Source organism: Strix uralensis, chromosome 2 (assembly GCF_047716275.1).
Source record: "Strix uralensis isolate ZFMK-TIS-50842 chromosome 2, bStrUra1, whole genome shotgun sequence".
NCBI classification, from domain to species: Eukaryota; Metazoa; Chordata; class Aves; order Strigiformes; family Strigidae; genus Strix; species Strix uralensis.
In genome coordinates, this window is record NC_133973.1 from 85,684,709 (window position 1) to 85,705,372 (window position 20,664).

General features: G+C 37.9%; 1 protein-coding gene across 3 annotated transcripts; it reads left to right on the forward strand.

Annotated features, from left to right (window-relative positions):
- Positions 1-266: 266 nt before the first annotated feature.
- SLITRK6 (SLIT and NTRK like family member 6) lies at positions 267-14,348 on the forward strand. Of its 3 annotated transcripts, none has more exons than XM_074859432.1 (2): positions 267-675; positions 3,961-7,824. In XM_074859432.1, exon 2 carries the CDS (start codon positions 3,976-3,978, stop codon positions 6,496-6,498), a length of 2,523 nt encoding a protein of 840 aa, XP_074715533.1. In that variant the 5' UTR covers positions 267-675; positions 3,961-3,975; the 3' UTR covers positions 6,499-7,824. The 3 variants fall into 3 exon arrangements, 1 of the variants encoding a protein (XP_074715533.1); XR_012627608.1 differs by lacking the exon at positions 267-675 and adding an exon at positions 10,903-14,348 and having other exon boundaries at positions 3,849-6,765; XR_012627609.1 differs by lacking the exon at positions 267-675 and adding an exon at positions 13,299-14,348 and having other exon boundaries at positions 3,849-6,765.
- Positions 14,349-20,664: the final 6,316 nt, after the last annotated feature.

Below are 20,664 nucleotides of genomic sequence, written 5' to 3' on the forward strand. Positions count from 1 at the left end.
TTTAGCTGAATTTTACTTTTCGAGGTTCACTTAGGGGAAAAAGGAGGTGAGAGAAATTGCAGGAGGAGGAGGAGCTGATCTGTCTCAAGGTGGAGCTGTATCTTGTATTAAATGACATTGGCAGATTAAAGCTCTCTGGTGGGGAAGGGCTTAAAGGCTGAGTCAAAAGCCAAGAAGTCTCTTTATTTACGCCTACCTCCCAGCCCCTGGCAATCTGACTAATAACAAACTGAGCTAACAAGAAAGACTAGAAAGAGCAGAGACAACACAGAAGCAGCTTGGATCTAAAAATCTGACAAACCAAGTGATCAAGTCAAGCTCTGCTAAGCATCTTGTTTGTTTACTGCATCCAAATGCTTGCAAATAGTTAACTATATGCAGAAAAGTCAGCATAGCTGTGAAGTATGCTGTGAATTTTAATTGAGGAAAAAGGACAACTGTGTACAGGATGATCTAATGTGCATAGTGACTGGAAGATTTTTTCAGTTGAACGCTTTGTATTTTGTCTTCTGAACAAGGATTTTAACTTTATGGAACTGTAGTATTACCAGAGCTTGCAGCAAAGTGAAACTCGAAACAAAGTGTGCGTTTTCACAGAGAAAAATTACATCGCATTGAAACAGCTGCACCAAGTGTGCATTACTGAGCATTTCACGGAGTGTTACTGCTGTACAGGTAAGAAATATTCCAGTTAATTAGCTCAGCAAATGAGAAATACATTTCTCGGTACCAGTTGAATTTATTTTTTTGCATGACTTTGTGTAACTTTTATGTTAAATGATGGTAGTTTATACCGTATTTCAAACAGTCTGCCAGGTGCATTTATTCAAACTGCCAACTGTGTAGAATGTGTATATTAAGGAAATGCTGATTTCGGATCCCTTGAGGGGGGAGGAATGGGTGTTTGCTTTTATTTCCTGAAGTGCAAGAATGGTCTTAAATGCATCATCTGACTGTGATTCCCTTCAGAATTTAATAAACAATCCCAAAGGCTTTCAGAAATTACCAGTTCTTAGCTTGAGGATTTGAAATTCAACATGCATTTTTTAAATAGCCGAATTAAAACAACCAAAAAAACAGAACCCCAAGTAAAATGAAATAAGCTATACCAATGTTTTAAAAATATGTTGATTATTGTTTGTCAAGCATGTGATACCTTTGCTATAAGGTGACTACTTCTAAAAGTATTCAACTGCCTTGTAGAAAGGACTGTGACATATTTTACTATTTTAGAATTCCTACTGCAAAAAGCTTAGTTACAGTGTGTAGTTAGCAGTGACTTACATGAAAGCAGATAAAAGAAACAAACTTATGTTACCATGTAGAATTTGCTGAAAAAACTCACCACATGAAACAGAAAAAGGTCAGCTTTGTCAAGTCTTTTAAATTAAATTTTATTTTATTATTCTTCCAGTTAAGTGTTGATCATTTGTGACTTGAAAGCAGTTTTTAGTAGACCACTGAGAGCTTCATTACATATTCCTGAGTGTTTGGACCAAAAAAAAATTGGAAAAAGGAAAAAAGAATACAACTTCCCTATTAATCTTATTTGTGTGTATATGTGTGTGTGAGAGTTCTGGCAGTGCTGCCCACAGAAGTATGATGATGATTAAAATGGGAATGTTTTCCAATTGGTTACAAATGTTACTTTCATCTCTGAGAGGAGGGCTTTCATTTTTATAACCTAATTTCTCAATATGCACTAGAATGCAACATGCTTTTCAGATTATTTTTTTTTCATTTAATTTTGGTCAGGGACTTTATAAGTGTAGTTTGAATTTGATGCAGACTGAAGCTGGAATTCCTACAGAGAAAAAGTGTACAGAAATAAAGTCTAATTAGTCATGTAGTATGTCTGAAGCTGGCATCAGTGTCAAGAGCTTTCATTTTTTACCTTGGGTCACTGAAAAGGATATTGATGCAAGTAAAGCAAGAATAAATCTCTAGTGTAATATTAACCTAGAATTATTCTGCATACTTTGAAGTAACATCTTAACATGTTGTGTCTTATTCAATACTTCTTGGGAAAACAAAGACATATATTAAAAATAGGCAGCTGGAGTTCAAGGAGTGTTATATGAGACAACAAAATTATTTGTTCTACCAAAACAAAGATAAACGGTCATATTTTTAGGGACACTTTTTATCATACTGTGAATTCCACTTACTACTTCTAAACTCAAAATATCTACTCCCACTTATCAGGAAATACTAATGTGGAAAAACATAATTCACTGTACACACATTTGCTGCTGTTGCTTTTGTGTGTGTGTGTAATACTCATACAACTTAAGTGCCTGCATGTATAAATCTTTGCAATCTATTTTAAGGGAAGCCTTGAGAAATGGTGTTGCTATTAACAAAAGTACATGATGATTAAAATATGTATTGATGAGATGCCAAATCATATGGCCACACTATAAGAATGTTTGTTCATGTAATTGAATAGATACTTTCTGAAAGATTAGAACCTTTTAGAAGAAACAATTCAGCTGGTTAATCTGTAGTGACATTCTGTACTCCACGTTTCAATAGTTTACTTCGAAAGATCAAGTGACCTTTATTAGATGGATTACTTAAGAAACCTGTTTAGTTCAGTCCTAGAATAAATAGCACACCCCAAAAAGTTCTGGTGTTTTAAATCATTCATTCCACTGGAAGATTTTTTTTTTTTTTCTTGTAGGATATGTGGAAATATTTAATTAAAGATTATAAACAATGATTTTACTCCATCTCATATATCAGGAATTCCCATTGTTCTTTCTAATTAGACAGCATTGACAGAAAGAAACAGAGAATCTTCAAATGGAGTGTAGCATGAATTAATTCAAAGCAATGATAATAAATACTTGATTTCAACATGTAAATTTGGCTTGTGACTCCATAGTTGTACTGTAATGATACATTTATCAGGTATTGCAAAGTTCAAAATCAACTTCACAGATGATGATTTAAGTTACATAATATATAGATGATACTAGTGATCATTTTTAAATCGTAAACCACAGTTCCATGTACAGTTCAGAATTTCTGCAGCAATTAGTGGTTATAATAATTGGAAGTAGTCTAATAATTAATCTCAAAAAAAAATGTTTACCCTTTACCTACCTGTTTCTTCTGACATATACTGCGTTGTCAGTGCTCTGCCTTTTATTAGTTGCATACACAATTATTTTATGTGTATACTATATACAAGCATATTACACTGCTATGTGCTGTGTTCCTGCTTTCACTAAATATCCACAAACTATAACATATGCATTAAAATATAAATAAAGAAAAATAATTATTTTGTCTACTTCCTTTTCAGTTTGGGGGTATAAGGACTGCAGAGGAAATACCTTTTGATTTACATACATAATTTCTAAGCAAAAACAAAAGACAGTCCTTGTATGCTGACTGGATGGGCTTTTGCTCACAACGCCTTGTTGAACCAAACCAAATCTTCTTTCTTCTCTTTAGAAGCTGGACAACATTAAGTTGAGTTTAGCAAGGCGCTCTTAAAATTTGCAGTGCTACATGGTGACACAAACGATACAAAATATTATGTTAACCTTGATATAAGTTGCCTAGGGCAGTAACTTATTACTGCTGTCCACTGGCAAAACATTCTATATGGTGTATAAATAAAGACAACACACTCCTGATTATCTCCTACTTTAGGGTAAGTTCTGAAGTACTGGTGAAAGTACTGAAGCACTCCCCTTATGACCATGTTTATTGATTCAGTACATTAAACTAAATGTGTTTTTCTCTGTTTAGAAAATCATTCAAATGTTTTGCATGATATAATATTGTTTGAAAAGTGAGATAGCTCAATGACAAGTACTAGGAATGGTTATTGCTCTCCCCTGCCCCAGAAAAAAAAAAAAAAAAAAAATCAACCTTGTGAAATCATGACTCTATTACTTTTCTTTTTTTCCTTTTTTTTTTTTTCTTTTTCTTTTTTCTTTTTTATAGAAACTGCTGGGCAAGATGAAGCTCTGGATTTTTATTCTATATTCGGTTGTGGTTGCATCTGATCCTTTCCAGTCACAGCCTACTTTTTCATCAGTCAGAGGATCTTGTCAGAGTTTGTGTTCCTGTGAAGAAAAGGATGATACTATGATTATAAACTGTGAAGAAAGAGGCATCAAGATGGTATCAGAAATAAAAGTCCCACCATCACGGCCTTTCCATCTTAATCTGTTAAACAATGGCCTGACTATGTTACACATGGATGATTTTGCTGGCCTTGTTAATGCTATCTCTCTACATCTTGGTTTTAATAATATTGCAGATATTGAGCCTGGGGCTTTCAATGGTCTCAGCCTTCTTAAGCAACTTCACATCAATCACAATTCTTTAGAAACACTTAAAGAAGATACATTTAATGGATTGGAAAATTTGGAGTTTCTTCAAGCAGACAACAATTTCATCACAGTGATTGAAGCAAGTGCCTTTAGCAAGCTCAACAGGCTTAAAGTCCTTATTTTGAATGATAATGCCATTGAGTATCTTCCTCCAAACATATTTCGTTTTGTGCCATTGACCCATTTAGATCTTCGTGGAAACCAGTTACAGACACTGCCCTATGTTGGCTTTTTGGAACACATTGGTAGAATACTAGACCTTCAGTTGGAAGACAATAAATGGGCCTGTAACTGTGATTTGCTGCAGCTGAAGATATGGCTAGAAAACATGCCTCCTCAGTCAATAATAGGTGATGTTGTATGCAATAGTCCTCCATTTATCAAAGGCAGCATCCTAAGCCGGTTGAAAAAAGAATCACTTTGTCCCACTCATCCTATCAATGAACTTGAAGATCCTTCAGGGTCATTGCCCTTGGTTGTAACCACTTCTATCACTGATAGTCACCTATCAACTAAGGTGATTCCTATCCTGAAAGCTCCTACTAAAGAACCAAGTTTAGTGCTTCATACTTCAAAGCCTGCTACTCAGTTTCCAGGAATCTATTGTCCTGTCCCCTGTCACTGCACCAGCCATATGCTCTCAGGAGTTCTCATGCACTGTCAGGAGCGAAATATTGAAAGCTTGTCTGATTTAGGACGCCCTCCTCCAAATCCTAAAAAGCTTATTCTAGCTGGAAACATTATTCAGACATTACTGAAATCAGATCTTGTGGACTATGCCAGCCTGGAAATGCTTCACCTAGGGAACAATCGCATTGAAATCCTTGAGGAAGGTTCCTTCATGAATCTGACTAGACTGCAGAAATTATATCTCAATGGCAATCATCTTACAAAGCTAAGTCAGAATCTCTTCCTTGGCCTTCAGCACCTTGAATACTTGTACCTTGAATATAATGCCATCAAAGAAGTTTTGCCAGGGACATTTAATGCAATGCCAAAACTTAAGGTACTCTACTTAAATAACAACCTTCTGCAGACTTTGCCACCCCATATCTTTTCAGGTGTTCCACTCGCCAGATTAAATTTGAAAACAAACCAATTTGCTCATTTGCCTGTGAGCAATGTCTTGGATGAATTGGATATGCTAGTACAAATTGAACTGGAAGACAACCCCTGGGACTGTACCTGTGATTCAGTTGGGCTGCAAAAATGGATACAAAAACTGAGTAAGAATACAATGATGGGTAATATTTTTTGTAAATCTCCAGGACACCTAGCGAAAAAAGAACTGAAATCCCTGAACAGTGAAGTCTTGTGTCCAGGTTTATTAAACAGCCCTGCCCTACCAACTCATGCTAGTTTTGTAGTTGTGACAACTTCTTCTACTACTACCAACACCGCAGACACCATCCTGCGGTCCCTTACAGATGCTGTCCCACTTTCTGTTCTAATATTAGGACTTCTAATTGTGTTTATAACTATTGTATTTTGTGCAGCAGGAATAGTTGTTCTTGTTCTGCACCGGCGACGAAGATGCAAAAAGAAACAAGCAGATGAACAAATGAGGGATAGTAGTCCTGTTCACCTTCAATACAGCATGTACGGGCATAAAACAACACACCACACAACAGAGCGCCCAGCTGCAACTCTCTATGAGCAACGTATGGTTACTCCCATGGTTCAGGTCTACCGCAGCCCATCCTTCAGCCCCAAGCATACTGAGCAACAGGAGGAGGGAAGTGAGAAGGAAGCTGATGATTCCAAACATGTCCGCCGAAGTCTCCTGGAAAGAGAGAACAGTTCACCTCTTACAGGTTCAAATGTCAAATATAAGGCTACAGATCAATCTGCTGAATTTTTGTCTTTTCAGGATGCCAGCTGCTTTTATAGAAACATTCTTGAAAAAGAGAGAGAACTGCAGCAACTAGGGATCACAGAATACCTAAGGAAAAATATTGTCCAGCTCCAGCCTGACATGGAAGTTCATTATCCTGGAACACATGAGGAGCTGAAGTTAATGGAGACACTCATGTACTCCAGGCCAAGAAAGGTTTTTCTAGAACAAACTAAAAATGAGTATTTTGAACTCAAAGCTAATTTGCATGCTGAGCCTGACTACCTGGAAGTCCTGGAGCAGCAAACTTGAAGAGATAATACATTGGACTGGGGCTGAATTTCTGCAATTCTATTTTAAGTTGGAACCGTTGTAAATAAAAGTGCCTTATAATAACATGTCAACAGTCAGAACTTAAGCACAGCAGTAATCCTAGCAAAAAAAACTCAGGGATCACTGTGGGAAGCCATGGGGTTGTGTGCAGGCACTATGTCTCACCCCAAGTTAAACATGAACTTTGTGTGATTGAACTGTGGGAGGAAGATTGCTTATTGCAATATTCTTCAACATTTTAAAAAGGTGTGTATGGCACTCTGCATTCTGTATGCAACCTATGGAAAAAAAATTATTATCTTTACTCTTTCTTTTTTCCCTCAGTTTAATTAGAGTCCTTTTTTTAAAAAAAAAAAAAAAAAATACCTGTGTTTGTAGTTATAAGGTTAGAGTGTATTGGATAGGTTAGTACATGCACTGCATACATGACCATTGTCTTCAACTACACCTAACATAACCTTATAATAAATGAAAGGAGTTGAAATGTTGTCATATTAAATGTCAGTTTAAACAAGAAAAAAAAAAAACACAAAAAAAAAAAGATTTTTGTGTGCACGCCCAGAGCCTGCAAATATTTAAGTGTTTTACATGGAACTTCATCATGTTCATTCTGTATTAGTATGTGGAGGAAAAATATATAACTATGTTTACCCAACATCTTCAGCAAAGCAAAAAGCAAGCCTTTTGCTACTTTCCCTTTCTGATAGCTTTACCTAAGTTTGGACAATCTTTTCTTGAGCTGCTGCTATAAAATATTGTGCATCACTGGTGTTTCAACTCATAATCCTGGGCAATTTGAAAAGCTACTGAGAATCAGCTGTAAATATGTTTCTGTGTTTAATAAGTTTGATTTTTTTTTTATATCTCTCTCTCTATATATAAAAATAACTTCTGTGCTGGCTTTAAATATTCTTGGAGGAAATGAGTTTGTTGTGTCTAGGAACTTCCAAGTGCAAATACAGGTCCTTTCCCACCCTACCCAAAACAACTCCCAGACAGAATAACTGCAACAATACACACACATAGGAGGAATAATAGAATTTAGCTGTTTGTACAAAAAATATATTTTCTGAAATTAGAAGAAAATAAAGTGTTGTGGGGAAAATAGGTAAAGAAAAGCAGAACACTGAAGGTTTATTTTTTCAATAAATTCTAGCTAGATTTGTATTTACTATTTATTCTGTATAATTTTGTATTTTTTCTCAACTCACAAGAAAAGAAAAAGGTTATTCCTGGCTGCCTTTCAAGCAAATCAAGGAACTGCTCTCTATCAATGAAAAAGAAATAAAGACTTTTTAAAATGTCTTTTTCTTAAAGGTCCCTTTTTAAAGAAAGCAGAAACTTCTGCATGCACAAGTTTAGAACTGTTTGGGAATTAAACACAATGATTCTCACTCTTGTCATGTGGACAGAAGCATCTTGTCCAGAGTGCCGTAAGGCCATTCAATTTCTGTGCATGACTGACATGGTGCCAAAACACAAATTCTGACCTGCATTTATCTTCTTCTAAGCAAATCTTTTTCAAACTGACTATGCATGAACTTTTTTTTCCTAATTTCTATTTGTAGAGCGAAAGATCAACTTAATTACCACGTCTATATATGTATGTTAAACTCAGCATCGAAGTCTTGATAAACTCAAAAAGATATATTCTTTAGTCCATCTTACTGCTGATGTCTTACATATTTGTATATAAAAAGTACATTTCTGACTGAAAATTTTCCTATACTACATATGAAAGTCAGATTCTCAGTACTTTCAAATTTGCATAAAGATAATGACTTTGATGGTGCTATCCTAATTTCCGTAATTTGAGGATCTGACCACGTTATCTCTGTTAACAAATCCTTATTAATGTTTTTGAGGTGTCATCAATTTGCTGTGGAATTCAAAATTGTTGGCTTCCAAAAATCAAAATGTCAGTTATTAGAGAATAAGTATTACTTTCTTTTTCTGTGACTAAGAATAATTTAATTCAGAAAACCTGTGTATTTAGGAGGATTAGGAAGAGAAAATTTGGTGGCAACATATTTGTTTCATTGCTGTCTTTATTCTGGACAAGTAAAAATAATACTAAGTATTATTTGTGCAGGTAAGGGTGAAACAAAAGAGAAAATGCAGCTACATTAACTTTACATTAACTTAGGTCTCTAGTGTTATATTGACTGTCCTTGCATATTCAAGACATGTGAATGGGCTTCATGGACATGCCATAAAACCTATGGAAACCCATGCCCTGATCTGGAGGAGAAACTGCACCCCAGGTGGGATGGCTTAGAGCATCAAAATAACACTACATGTCTACATTTAAACAATTTAGTTTCACACACAGCGCAAAAAAAAAAAAAAAAAAAAAAAATCTAAGTAACTTTATTATTTGAAATAATTAAGATCGAATCAGAAATTTATTTCAGTCAATGGAAGTGACACCAGAAAGCTTTGAATATTGAATCAGACATGTTAGTACTGTTCTTTTTCAAATTCTCAGAGATCTCAAACTAGTGTAGAGGAAAAAAAAACCTAGAACAAAAATGTACATGGTACTTGATAATACAGTTTAGTATTTCAGTGCCTTTCATTTCAGTGGTTATTTCCATTACTAAAAAAATGTGTGTAAAAATAATATCCTACAATTGGCATGATGCAGGGAAATGATGATTCAGGCCCTCAGGCTTAGATTTAAGAGAAACAGCTTCAGACTAAAGACAATTGCCACATGCACAGATGTCACTTTGCTTAGCTGCTAACAGTTACTTGGCAGAATGTTGAAGACAACTGTGTGGCAAAACATTCTTCAATGCAGTCTCAAAGCATCAGAAGAAGAGTGAGCTAAATTCATGTCAAAGCAACTCAGTTATACAGCTGTATCAGAGCATCACTCAGCAGAATTAAAGAGAGCTTTAACTTTTAGTTTTCCCTTAGCAGGGAGATTCACATCATTCATTATATAAAGGCAACTGTACTCTGGCAGTTTGTAACACTGCAAGTGGTTTTGCAGTATCCAGGAATCACTAGAATGTGGCACATCATCCACTTTCCTATCATCTGTCCCTGCTGGACTGCCATGTAGTGAAAGTTTGTATGATGAGGAGAGAGGGGTCTGTCCATAGCTGTGCCTCTTAAAAACATTCTCAGTGATTTTCCAGCTATGATGAAACTCTATATTGCCATAACAAGAAGGGATAAGAATTCAGCCTTACATGATTATTCTTCAGCTGAGAATATTGGTATCTGCTGATAAGAATAAAATAATGACATAAGGAAGGTATCACATACAAAGAAAGAAGGATGCAATATCAGTTTCTGAAAGTTCCTTGGAACATTTTCATTATAACAATTAGAAATGTGTCCTTAATGTTATTGGTGTTTGCAGAAAGTTGGGAGGGGTATTCAGAAATTTTTTTGCTAAAACCATATTCCTTCTTTTTTTTTTTTTTTTTTTTTTTTAACCAGTCACAGGCACAGTTAAGTGGTTTGATGCATTTCACTTAGCTAGAATAATGGAGGTTGGAAGGCAAAGCATGTTTGACAGTCTGCAACAAAGTGGATCCATTTTTCTCCTGTCATAATGATAGTTTAATTGAGTGTGAGAACAGTGCTTCGGCAAGCACACTGGTGTACGTGGCAACTATGTTATTGTTGTTAGAGTACCTCAAGGTAACCAACACTACCATTTTTCCCCTTATATTTGAATTAAGAAAATATATTAAATAATGTTATAGACCTGTTCCCCAAATAAACATATATTAAAGCAATTTATTTCACCTTTTTATTTTAAAGATTTTATTTTTTCCACCTCATAAAAGTCAAATGTATTTCTCTTTCTTCCTGCTACAGGTATTTTTCACACAGACTTTTAGTATTGATACTTGAATATATTACCTGCAGTGATGCCTCTCTAAGCTTCTGAACAGAAAAAGAATAGCCCCTCATCCCCAAAACCCATTCCAACAAAACCTGTATATTTACACATAAATTAGGGTATTTGCCTATTCAAAAATGTTCCAATACTTTGGATTAAATAGAATCAACCTTTCTGTAACCAAATTCTAGACTGAAAATGAGTTCATACTTTTTTATCAGTGATGTGTCAAAGCTACCAGATTTGAATCCAAAACTTCTTTATCTGCAGTCATTGTTTCCCTGATTGGAATCTGAGGATTGTGTTTTGGCCCCTCTTTGCATGACAAAGAAGTCCCCAGCATCACACCAAATAGAGAATGTTTATAATGTGCCACATACCTACATAGAGATTACTAATTATGTAGTATGTTAAACTGAAAAAAATAAATTTGACTGGGATGGCAAACTATCTTATAAAGATCCATTTCTGGTGTGTTAATAAAAAAGCATGTTTACCATAAATAAAACGTTATTTCACAGGAGAAAGTAATAGTGCCAACGAAAAAATGAAGACTGAATCTCAAAGTCATCATCAGAAGAGATTCTGGATTATCATTCTGAGGATGCCGTTGCCTACAGCAATATACTTTATCAGCCACACCAACACAATCTGAAAGTTTCACATAGATGCACTGAAATCATCATGAGGGAAAAGAACAATCAAGTCTTGATTCAGAAGATCAGCTGAGAAACTTTAAGACTGTGACATTTCTCTTCCCTTGTACTCACCTATACAAATACCTTCATTTCCATTAATGATTTTCTTGTTTAGCCATAGACAGCCCTCTGGCAGTATAATCTACCGTTGCAATTGAAATCTACTCTCTGGAGAGGTTTTCCAGTGTATGCATTGCCTTCAGCGGTCATTTCCTCTGGGATGTGATGTTTGGTGCACCCTGTTGGATTTGAGACAGGGAAGATGGATCTATTACTGATCTTGGATTACAAGTCAAAAGACCTGTCCGTTTTTGATTTTCTGAAGCTTATGATATTCTTCATCTTGTTTGAGGAGTTGGTATTAAATTCTTTTGTTCCTTGAAACAGAAGTGAACTGTAGCTGGAATCAATATGGGGAAGTTAATCACCATACTGAAAAGATATAGCATGGTATTTTCTTTCCTGCACATCTCCTAACAGTCAGCTTTGGCTCTTTGAAACAACAGAACAAATTCTTAAGAGCCACAGACTAATGGAAAGCAGCTAACCCAGAGGAAGAAAGTAAAACTCCAGATGCTGTTCAGCTCTATGAAAGCAAGATGCGATGAAGAATTATTTTTTTTTTATTTATTCAGCTTCACCAAGATGGAGTGCAAGTACATGTGCACAGCACATTTCATAAAACGTTTACCAAAGTTTTGTCTTTTAAGACATTAACTTCAAAATATTCACAGTATGTTTGTTCCTCCTATTATTACTGAAAGGACTACTTCTACTCCTACTGTACTTTTAGTTCATGCAATGGAATGATGGAATACAGAAAAGAAGAAAGAACCTGGTTTCATATTTCAAGGAAAAATGTTATTTATTGTAACTTCAGCTGTTTGCCTTCGTAGATCAATTCATCCAGATTATTTCATTTTGAGATAAATTGTTTTACAAGTTAAGATCTTTTTAGATTCTTCCAGTTGTAATTAATTGCCAAATATACTACAGAAGAATAGATAATTAATTGTTCAAACAGAAGGAAGTCTGAAACCTTCTATATATGTAGAAATCCTATGGAATGTTAGCATAAACTTGCACTTTAAAGTATAAAACTTGTTAGCTCACAAAGTTAATATTATTTTTAGTTTTAAATTGAGACATATTGGCATTTTTGCATTTTTTTTAAATTCAAAGCCAACATAAAACTTCCAAAATGACTCATATTTGGATGAAATCATATTAAATGGTTCCATGCTAAGATATATTAAAAAATATATTACTGTCAAATATAATCTGATATTCCCCCCATCTTTCCCTGCTGAAACTGTGTAGTGTGAGGTGCAAAAATAATGCACATTTCCTGGACAAGAAAACCAATCAAGATGATGAATTATTTTGTATCTTTGTTATATGCACTTTTTGGGAAGTAGAATATTAGATTCCCATCCCCATGGTACATTATGTTCACACAGCTCATATGGACATAAGTATCTAAGAAGTACAGACTTAAAGCAATTAAATGCATGACATTCTTAACAGAAAGGATTGGTCTAACTAGTAGTCTATGCAATCATGGTCTATTGTAGATGGAAGGTTGTTGTGACTGCACTTTTTTAAAAGATCCTGTGAGTGAAATATCCTTTGAATATATCTGCTGGATCAGACCCCAGAGATCATCTCAAATCTTTATGAAACTTGATAAGACGCAAGATTTCAGACTGCCAATTCTGGGCTAGTTCATGGGTATTCAGACACCCTGGATCTTTGGGTACTTGGAGGACAGTGAAAAACCTCTAAGGTCATGTGTTACAGAGGAAGAGTTTTTGAGCAACAGTTAAATATTTAGATTGCTCTTTTCATCTGTCCTAATATTACTCAGCATTGTATCATATGATGTAAAGATTAATGTAAAACATTAATAAATCAGAAAAGTAGCATTTAGATGCCGCTGTTCACAAAAAAAAAAAAAAAAAAAAAAAAAAGATTCCATGAGAGATCATGAAATGAAGATTAAGATATAGAGATATTAACTGTCTCTTGTGTTATGTGTCTTTAAGTCATATATCACTTCAGGAGAGATGTGGGTGAGGTGCCATTGTTTATGGACACTCATGCATTCAGATTTCCTGAAGGGAAATGCTGTGCTGAGGATAGCTATCTTCAAGCTGCCATACGTGATATTATGAAGGGTGAATCATGTTCTATAGATCTAAAGTAATTGTTTATTACAGGCTGAAATCTATCACTGCTCTAAGTGCTGAAGTGTCATCTGAATTCAACTGGACTTCTCGCAGGCTCAGATTCCATGATTATTTTTCTTCATAAAAATTACCATCGAGTAAACAGAAGCTTTATTATTTTCCTATATAAAAGCAATCTTGTAAAGAAAATTATGCCTTCTGAATTTTTCATTCATGTCCTGATCCAAGGGCCATTAAATCTAAGGAATGATTTCTTTTGGATCTGGACTTATGCTCCATCATCTTAGAAGTCTATGGTTTTGTCTGCACAGATGTATATATATAAAAAAAAAAAGTGTGTAAAAACTTAGGGGTGTTGCTGCACCAAGCCTTTTTCCACCCAGTATGAACTGGAAGTAGACAAGAACAGTGACAGTCCTGAACTGTAAAGGTCCAACCATATGTTAACATCAAAAATATTATTCTGAAGATTCCCATGACACTGTCTCCTGAAAAAGTGAAAGGTATGTGTCTGATTTTTCCCCTCATTTTTTCTAACAGCTGAGTATGTAAAGAAGATCACAACATAGGTTATAAAGGTCAATATCAGTAGTAAACACCTAAAAGAGATTTGGATAATAAGAAAACCTTCTTCACTAGGAGGTGTAGTGCAGCACTGAAATACATTACCTAAAGTGTCTGTGGAACCTTAGACCCCAGGAGATTTTCAGGACATTGCTGTACAAAGTCAAAGCTAGTCTACAGGAAGCAATAGTCCTGCTCAAAGAAGGAGGTTGGACTAGACAGTCTCCAGAGGTCCCTTCCAGGCAAAATATCTGTGGTTCTAATATGATTCTGCAAAAGACTTCTGAGGGCAAAGTAGAAGAGTCTTTCTCTTCTATACATAGGCTTCCTGAATATGAAGTTAAGGAAAAAGACAATACTCACTAAATACTGTTGTGAAATAAAAGCTTTTAAATTAACTTCTGTAAAATACAAAATAATATTGATGCTGCATTAAATTAAAAAGTACTTCTCTGATATTGGTCAGAAAGCATGTGAACTGTGGTTAAATAAATTTACTGTTAAATGTATTTTTTTAACATGACAGGTGACTTGAAATTTCTAAATAAAAAGCTGAAACTGACTGAAAATCTTGAAGGGTGATCCATTTCTATATTAGTTAAATTAATGAAACCTGTTGACTTGATATACTGGTGTTGTAATTCTTCACACATTTCAGAATCACAGAATCATCTAGGTTGGAAAAGACCTTAAGGATCATCTAGTACAACCATTAACCTAACACTGACCATTCTCAACTACACCATATCCTTAAGCGCTATGTCAACCCAACAAACACCTCCAGGATGGGGACTCCACCGCTTCCCTGGGCAGCACATTCCAACTCCCAAGAACCTGTTCCGTAAAGAAATACTTCCTAATATCCAGTCTAAACCTTCCCTGGAACAACTTGAGGCCATTCCCTCTTGTCCTATCACTTGTTACTTCATTAAAGACACTCATCCCCATCTCTCTGCAGCTTCACAGAATCACAGAATCGTCTAGGTTGGAAAAGACCTTGAAGATCATCCAGTCCAACCATTAACCTAACATTGACAGTTCCCAACTACACCATATCCCTCAGTGCTATGTCAACCCGACTCTTAAATACCTCCAGGGATGGGAACTCCACCACCTCCCTGGGCAGCCCATTCCAACGCCTAACAACCTGTTCTGTAAAAAAATGCGTCCTTTCAGGTAGTTGTAGAGGGCGATGAGGTCTCCCCTCAGCCTCCTCTTCTCTAGACTAAAAAACCCCAGTTCATTCAGCCACTCCTCATAAGATGTCCTCCAGACCCTTCACTAGCTTCGCTGCCCTTCTTTGGACACACTCGAGTAATTCAGTGTCCTTCCTGTAGTGAGGGGCCCAAAACTGAACACAGTAATCGAGGTGCAGCCTCACCAGTGCCAAGGACAGGGGTAAGATCACTTCCCTGTCCCTGTTGGCCACGCTATTTCTGATACAAGCCAGGATACCATTGGCCTTCTTGGCCACCTGGGCACACTGCTGGCTCATGTTCAGCCGGCTGTCAAGCAACACCCCCAGGTCCCTCTCTGACTGGCAGCTCTCCAGCCACTCCTCCCCAAGCCTGTAGCACTGCTGGGGGTTGTGGCCAAAGTGCAGCACCCGGCATTTGGCCTTATTGAAACTCATACAGTTGGCCTTAGTCCATCGCTCCAGCCTGTCCAGGTCTCTCTGCAGAGCCTCCCTACCCTCGAGCAGATCAACACTCCCACCCAACTTGGTGTCATCTGCAAACTTACTGAGGGTGCACTCGATCCCCTCGTCTAGATCATCAATAAAGATGTTAAACAAGAGTGGCCCCAGAACCGAGCCCTGGGGGACACCACTCATGACTGGCCACCAACCGGATTTAACTCCATTCACCACAACACTTTGGGCCTGGCCATCCAGCCAGTTTTTTACCCAGCAAAGCGTGTGACCATCCAAGCCTCAAGCAGCCAGTTTTGCCAGGAGAATGCTGTGGGAAACGGTGCGAAAGGCCTTATTAAAGTCAAGGTAGACAACATCCACAGCGTTTCCCTCATCCAATAAGCAGGTCGCCCTGTCGTAGAAGGAGATCAGGTTTGTCAAGCAGGACCTGCCTTTCATAAACCCATGCTGACTGGGCCTGATCATCTGGTTGTCCTGCATGTGTTGTGTAATGGTACTCAGGATGATCTACTCCATCAGATTCCCAGACACCAAAGTCAAGCTGACAGGCCTGCAATTTCCTGGATCATCCTTCCGACCCTTCTTATGTTCGGGCGTCACATTGGCCAATTTCCAATCTGTCGGGACCTCCCCGGTCAGCCAGGACTGCTGGTAGATGATGGAAAGTGGCTTGGTGAGCACCCCATCAGCTCTTCCAGCACCCTTGGGTGTATCCCATCTGGTCCCATAGACTTGTGTATGTCTATGTGATGCAGTAGGTCACTGACTATCTCCTGGATTGTGGGGGGGGTCGTTCTCCCAGTCTCTGTCTTCTGGCTGAGGAGGCTGGATTCCCTCAGTACAACTAGTCTTGTTATTAAGGACTGAGGCAAAGAAGGCATTAAGTACCTCAGCCTTTTCCTTGTTGCTTGTTATCATGTTTCCTCCTGCATCTAGCAGCAGATGGAGACTCTTCCTGGTCTTTGTTTTGCTGTTGACATACTTATAGAAACATTTCTTGTTGTCCTTGATTGCTGAAGTGAGATTAATTTCCACCTGGACTTTAGACCTCCTGATTTCTGCCCTGCATACACTCACAGCATCTTTATAATCATTGTGAGTCGCTAGCCCCTTCTTCCGAAAGCTGTAAACTCTCCTTTTCTCCCTGAGTTGCAGCCTGTGAGAGACAAGAAACCAGGCCTGCAAGAAACTAAGAAAAACAGCCTGAGAAAGCAAAAGTTGAGGCTGATCGAAGAAATGCCTCAAACACTCACAAGACAAAACTATGAGTCACAGGGTGCATTCTGTGGAGGTCGAAGCTGATAATGCTGCCCAAATAACACAAGATGGGGCTGGAGGAGGGAGTCCTGTGGAGACAGGACGGCTCTGCTCTGGTGCACCTGGACAAATTTCAAGGGCCATCCGTCTAGTGAATGAACTTTATTTCATTATCCACAAAATGCATATTAAAGTTAACACCCCTCAATACGCTAATGAAGGCTAACATGATCATGCTAATTATATCATCCCATGAAATACTTTACCTCTCCCCGTACATGGGATACGTAGGTATGTGTGTTGACCTAGGGGCCAGACCCAAGGAAAGTGTGTAAAAAACAATGGGGGGGGGGGGGGGGGGAGGAGAAAGGCGGGGGGCCTGGAGAAGTGCAGTGAAGCGAAGAAGACGGATGCAAGCAAAAAAGACGGATGCCTCCTGAAACCCTCGCTGGCGGGATCAGCGCAGAAACCCAGACCGGTGATCTGTATTTCCCCATTCCCTCTATCTCCCTCTTTTCCCTTTCCCATTAAGAAATGCAAGGCATATTGTATTGCTTGCCACAACTTGCTATATACTTAGCCAATTATCATGTGTTCAATTAGTACATTGTAGGTAGTTAATAAATTCTTGGACTTGGAGACTTGTTGTCCGCTCCATTGGGGATTTGTGAATCTGAGTCACTTGTCTCCCTTGTCTGAGCGGGACGTGACACAGCCAAAGCTCCCTGTTCAGCCAGGGTGGTCTTCTCTGGCGCTGGCTTCTCTTACAGCACCTGGGGACAGCCTGCTCCTGTGCCATTAAGACTTCCTTCTTAAAGAGTGTCCAGCCTTCCTGGACCCCTATACCCTTCAGGATCATCTCCCATGGGATCCTGTCAAGCAGGTGCCAATGATATAGAAATATTGAGAAATTAAACACATGATTAATAAGATGACTAACAATATTCAATTTAAGAATTGTCTGTTCAAGCTAAGGAATTTTAAGCTCTGGGAACAAAGACGCAGGCCCAGAGACAGATGCCCAAGGCTAGAGGAGGTGAAACCATGGCAACAGAAGATCACGGGCATTTTATGACCCAAATGACAAAGCCGAGGCTGAAGGATGTGCAACATTTCTTAGATAAGGGGGCTAACAAGCAGGACAGCCAGAAGAAACTGGTTTTGAAGCCTGGCGATGTCAAAATTGGGGAAAAGGTGATGAGGAAGACTACTGGCCTTCCTCCTGAAGACCCCTGAAAACGACCACTAGGAGGCAATACACAGGTGCAAAGATGACATAAACATTCCAGAACTGCTGACATAAGCCTTTTGAACTAAACCCCACCTTAGTCATGTATATGTATGTTTGTATTGTGCAACCCTGTGAATACATATAAGGTATCTGCATTTAAGATGTAACCTAAGGGGCTTCGGTGTGCACAATAGGTGGAACGATCCCCTGTGCACCCAGCGTTGCAATAAAGAATGCCTGCTTTCTAAAACTTTAAACTAAGTCTTGGAGAGTGTATTTCAACCGGCTTTTTTGGTATCACCTAAACAAGACAAAGTCAGCCCTTTGGAAGTCCAGGATGTCAGTTCTGCTTCTCCCTCTCCTGGCCTCTCTAAGAATAGAGAACTCTATTATTTCATGATCGCTGTGCCCTAGTCGGCCTCCAACTGCCACATCATTCACCAGTCCTTCTCTGTTCACAAAGAGGAGGTCCAGCAGGGCACCTTCTCTGGTCGGTTCACTCTGATTCACCCTGATTCTAATGCAGAGACACTCCACCCTGTCTTCACTACACTTGTACTCAAAGCAAATGTAACAGTCCCTAACATACAGCGCCACCCCATCGCCTCTCCTTCCTTGTCTATCCCTCCTAAAGAGCTTGTAGCCATCAATTGGCACACTCCAGTCATGGGAGACATCCCACCATGTTTCTGTAATAGCCACGACATCATAATTTTCCTGTTGCATCATGGCTTCAAGCTCCTCCTGTTTGTTACCCATGCTGTGTGCATTGGTATACATGCACTTCAGATGGGCTGATGTTTTTCCCCCTTCCCCCTTCAAATCTAGTTTAAAGCTCTCTCAATGAGTCCAGCTAACTCCTGCCTCAAGATCCTTTTCCCCCTCTGGGACAGGTGCGTCTCATCTGATGCCAAAAGGTCTGGCATCCTGTATACTAACCCATGATTGAAAAATCCAAAGCCCTGACTGTAACACCAGTCTTGGATCCACAAGTTCATCTGTTGAGTTCTCCGGTATTCTTTTTCATCCATCCCCCCAACTGAAGGGATGGAGAAGAACACAATTTGTGCCCCTGACCCCTTAATCACTTTCCCCAAGGACCCGAAATCTCTCTTCATTGATTTAGGACTTCTCCTGGTAATATCATCACTACCTACCTGAAAAACAAAGAGAGGGTAGTAGTCCTTGGGTCTCACTAGAGTGGGGAGTTTTGCCATGGGTCCTTGACCTGGGCCCCAGGGAGGCAGCAGACTTCCCTATGGAGTGGGTCTGGTCTGCATATTGGGCCTTTGACACCCCTCAGAATGGAGTCACCCACTACAATGACTCTTCTGGGGTTCTTTTTAGAACTGGTTTTAATACCTGGTCTAAAGCGTCCCAGCCTTTCAACGGTAATGATAATCTTTCTTACTTTTTCTAAGGATATTCCAGGTTTTAACAGCCTTTACTTTATATATTCTATTTGTCAGAAGGCCAAATTATTATTCAGTTTGTGAATAAAGTACAGTTTAGATTGAAAATATTTTTTACATAAAATCCTCCACTGAGTCTTTCGAATTATGAAGCAGCAGTTGGAGCAAGTTGCTTCTGTACATGTAATTGATTTCGTCAAATCAGGACCTATTTGATATAAATAGATTTTGATTGTTAAAAATCTTATGACAATTTGCTTAGCTCTACAGTCAAGGATTTGGAGAGGCTGTTTTTTTGATGCTTCTGGCAACAGTACCCTCACAGAAAATTTTTAATACTAGTAAAGGAAAAGTAACTAGTATACTTAAGTAGCATTTAGAATCACTATACTCAGCAAATTATCCTGAAAGGATTATCTTTTCCATTTGTTTGCTCTATTCCCTGGGTGGTATTGGTTTTTATTGTTTCCTCAGCTTAATTTGCCACTTAGCTAGGATCAGATTTGCAACTGTATCAATGGAGCTTTTAAACAATAAGAAGTATCTAGGCTTTGATGATTAAAGTAAGCATGCTTCTTTTCAATAAACACTTCATTATAGATGTGTTTATTGATAATTTATTACATATTGATTGTCACCACATTGGATAATTTCTTGGTTATTACCATCTTCTTTTGGGTCATGAACCACCGCGGGTAATACTGTAAGTGTCACTTTCTTTTCAACATCAAAAATATAAGAACAACTCTTTAAGAAAGATGAATATTAGAAAACATTAATTCCTTTACATGTGATGAGAGTATTCAGTGGAACTACTTAAAAGGACTTATTTATCCACATATATTTTCTCAAATTCAAATCTCTATGGTTTTAGTTGGATTTTGGATTATCTCAGAAAATAGATCATGCCTCTTCATTCAACCTTCAAATCCTATGTTTTCTTAGAGTACATAGTTAAAGAAAAGAAGGTATGGGCAATATTAATGCCGAGCAGTGGGAAGAATATCAGACGCCTCTTTGGTCTAAGTCCAGTGCTTCATGCTAGTGTTAATTATTAATCAGACTTTTCACAGTCCTTGTACAGTATATTATCTATTGCTTGAAACCAGAAACGTCCATACAGATTTAGAGCAAAAATGCATGCAGTTATGTTTTCCTTTTTCTTATACTCTTCTCTAGGTATGTGCTTTATTAGTTCTTGGAGAATGGATACTAAATGGATCTTTGATTTGACCTAAGATGGCTGTTAGTAAATTCATAATATGTACTTATGTAGGA

Coding starts and splice junctions, on each gene's coding strand:
- SLITRK6 (XM_074859432.1), top strand. CDS start 3,976: ATGAAGCTCTGGATTTTTATTCTATATTCGGTTGTGGTTGCATCTGAT.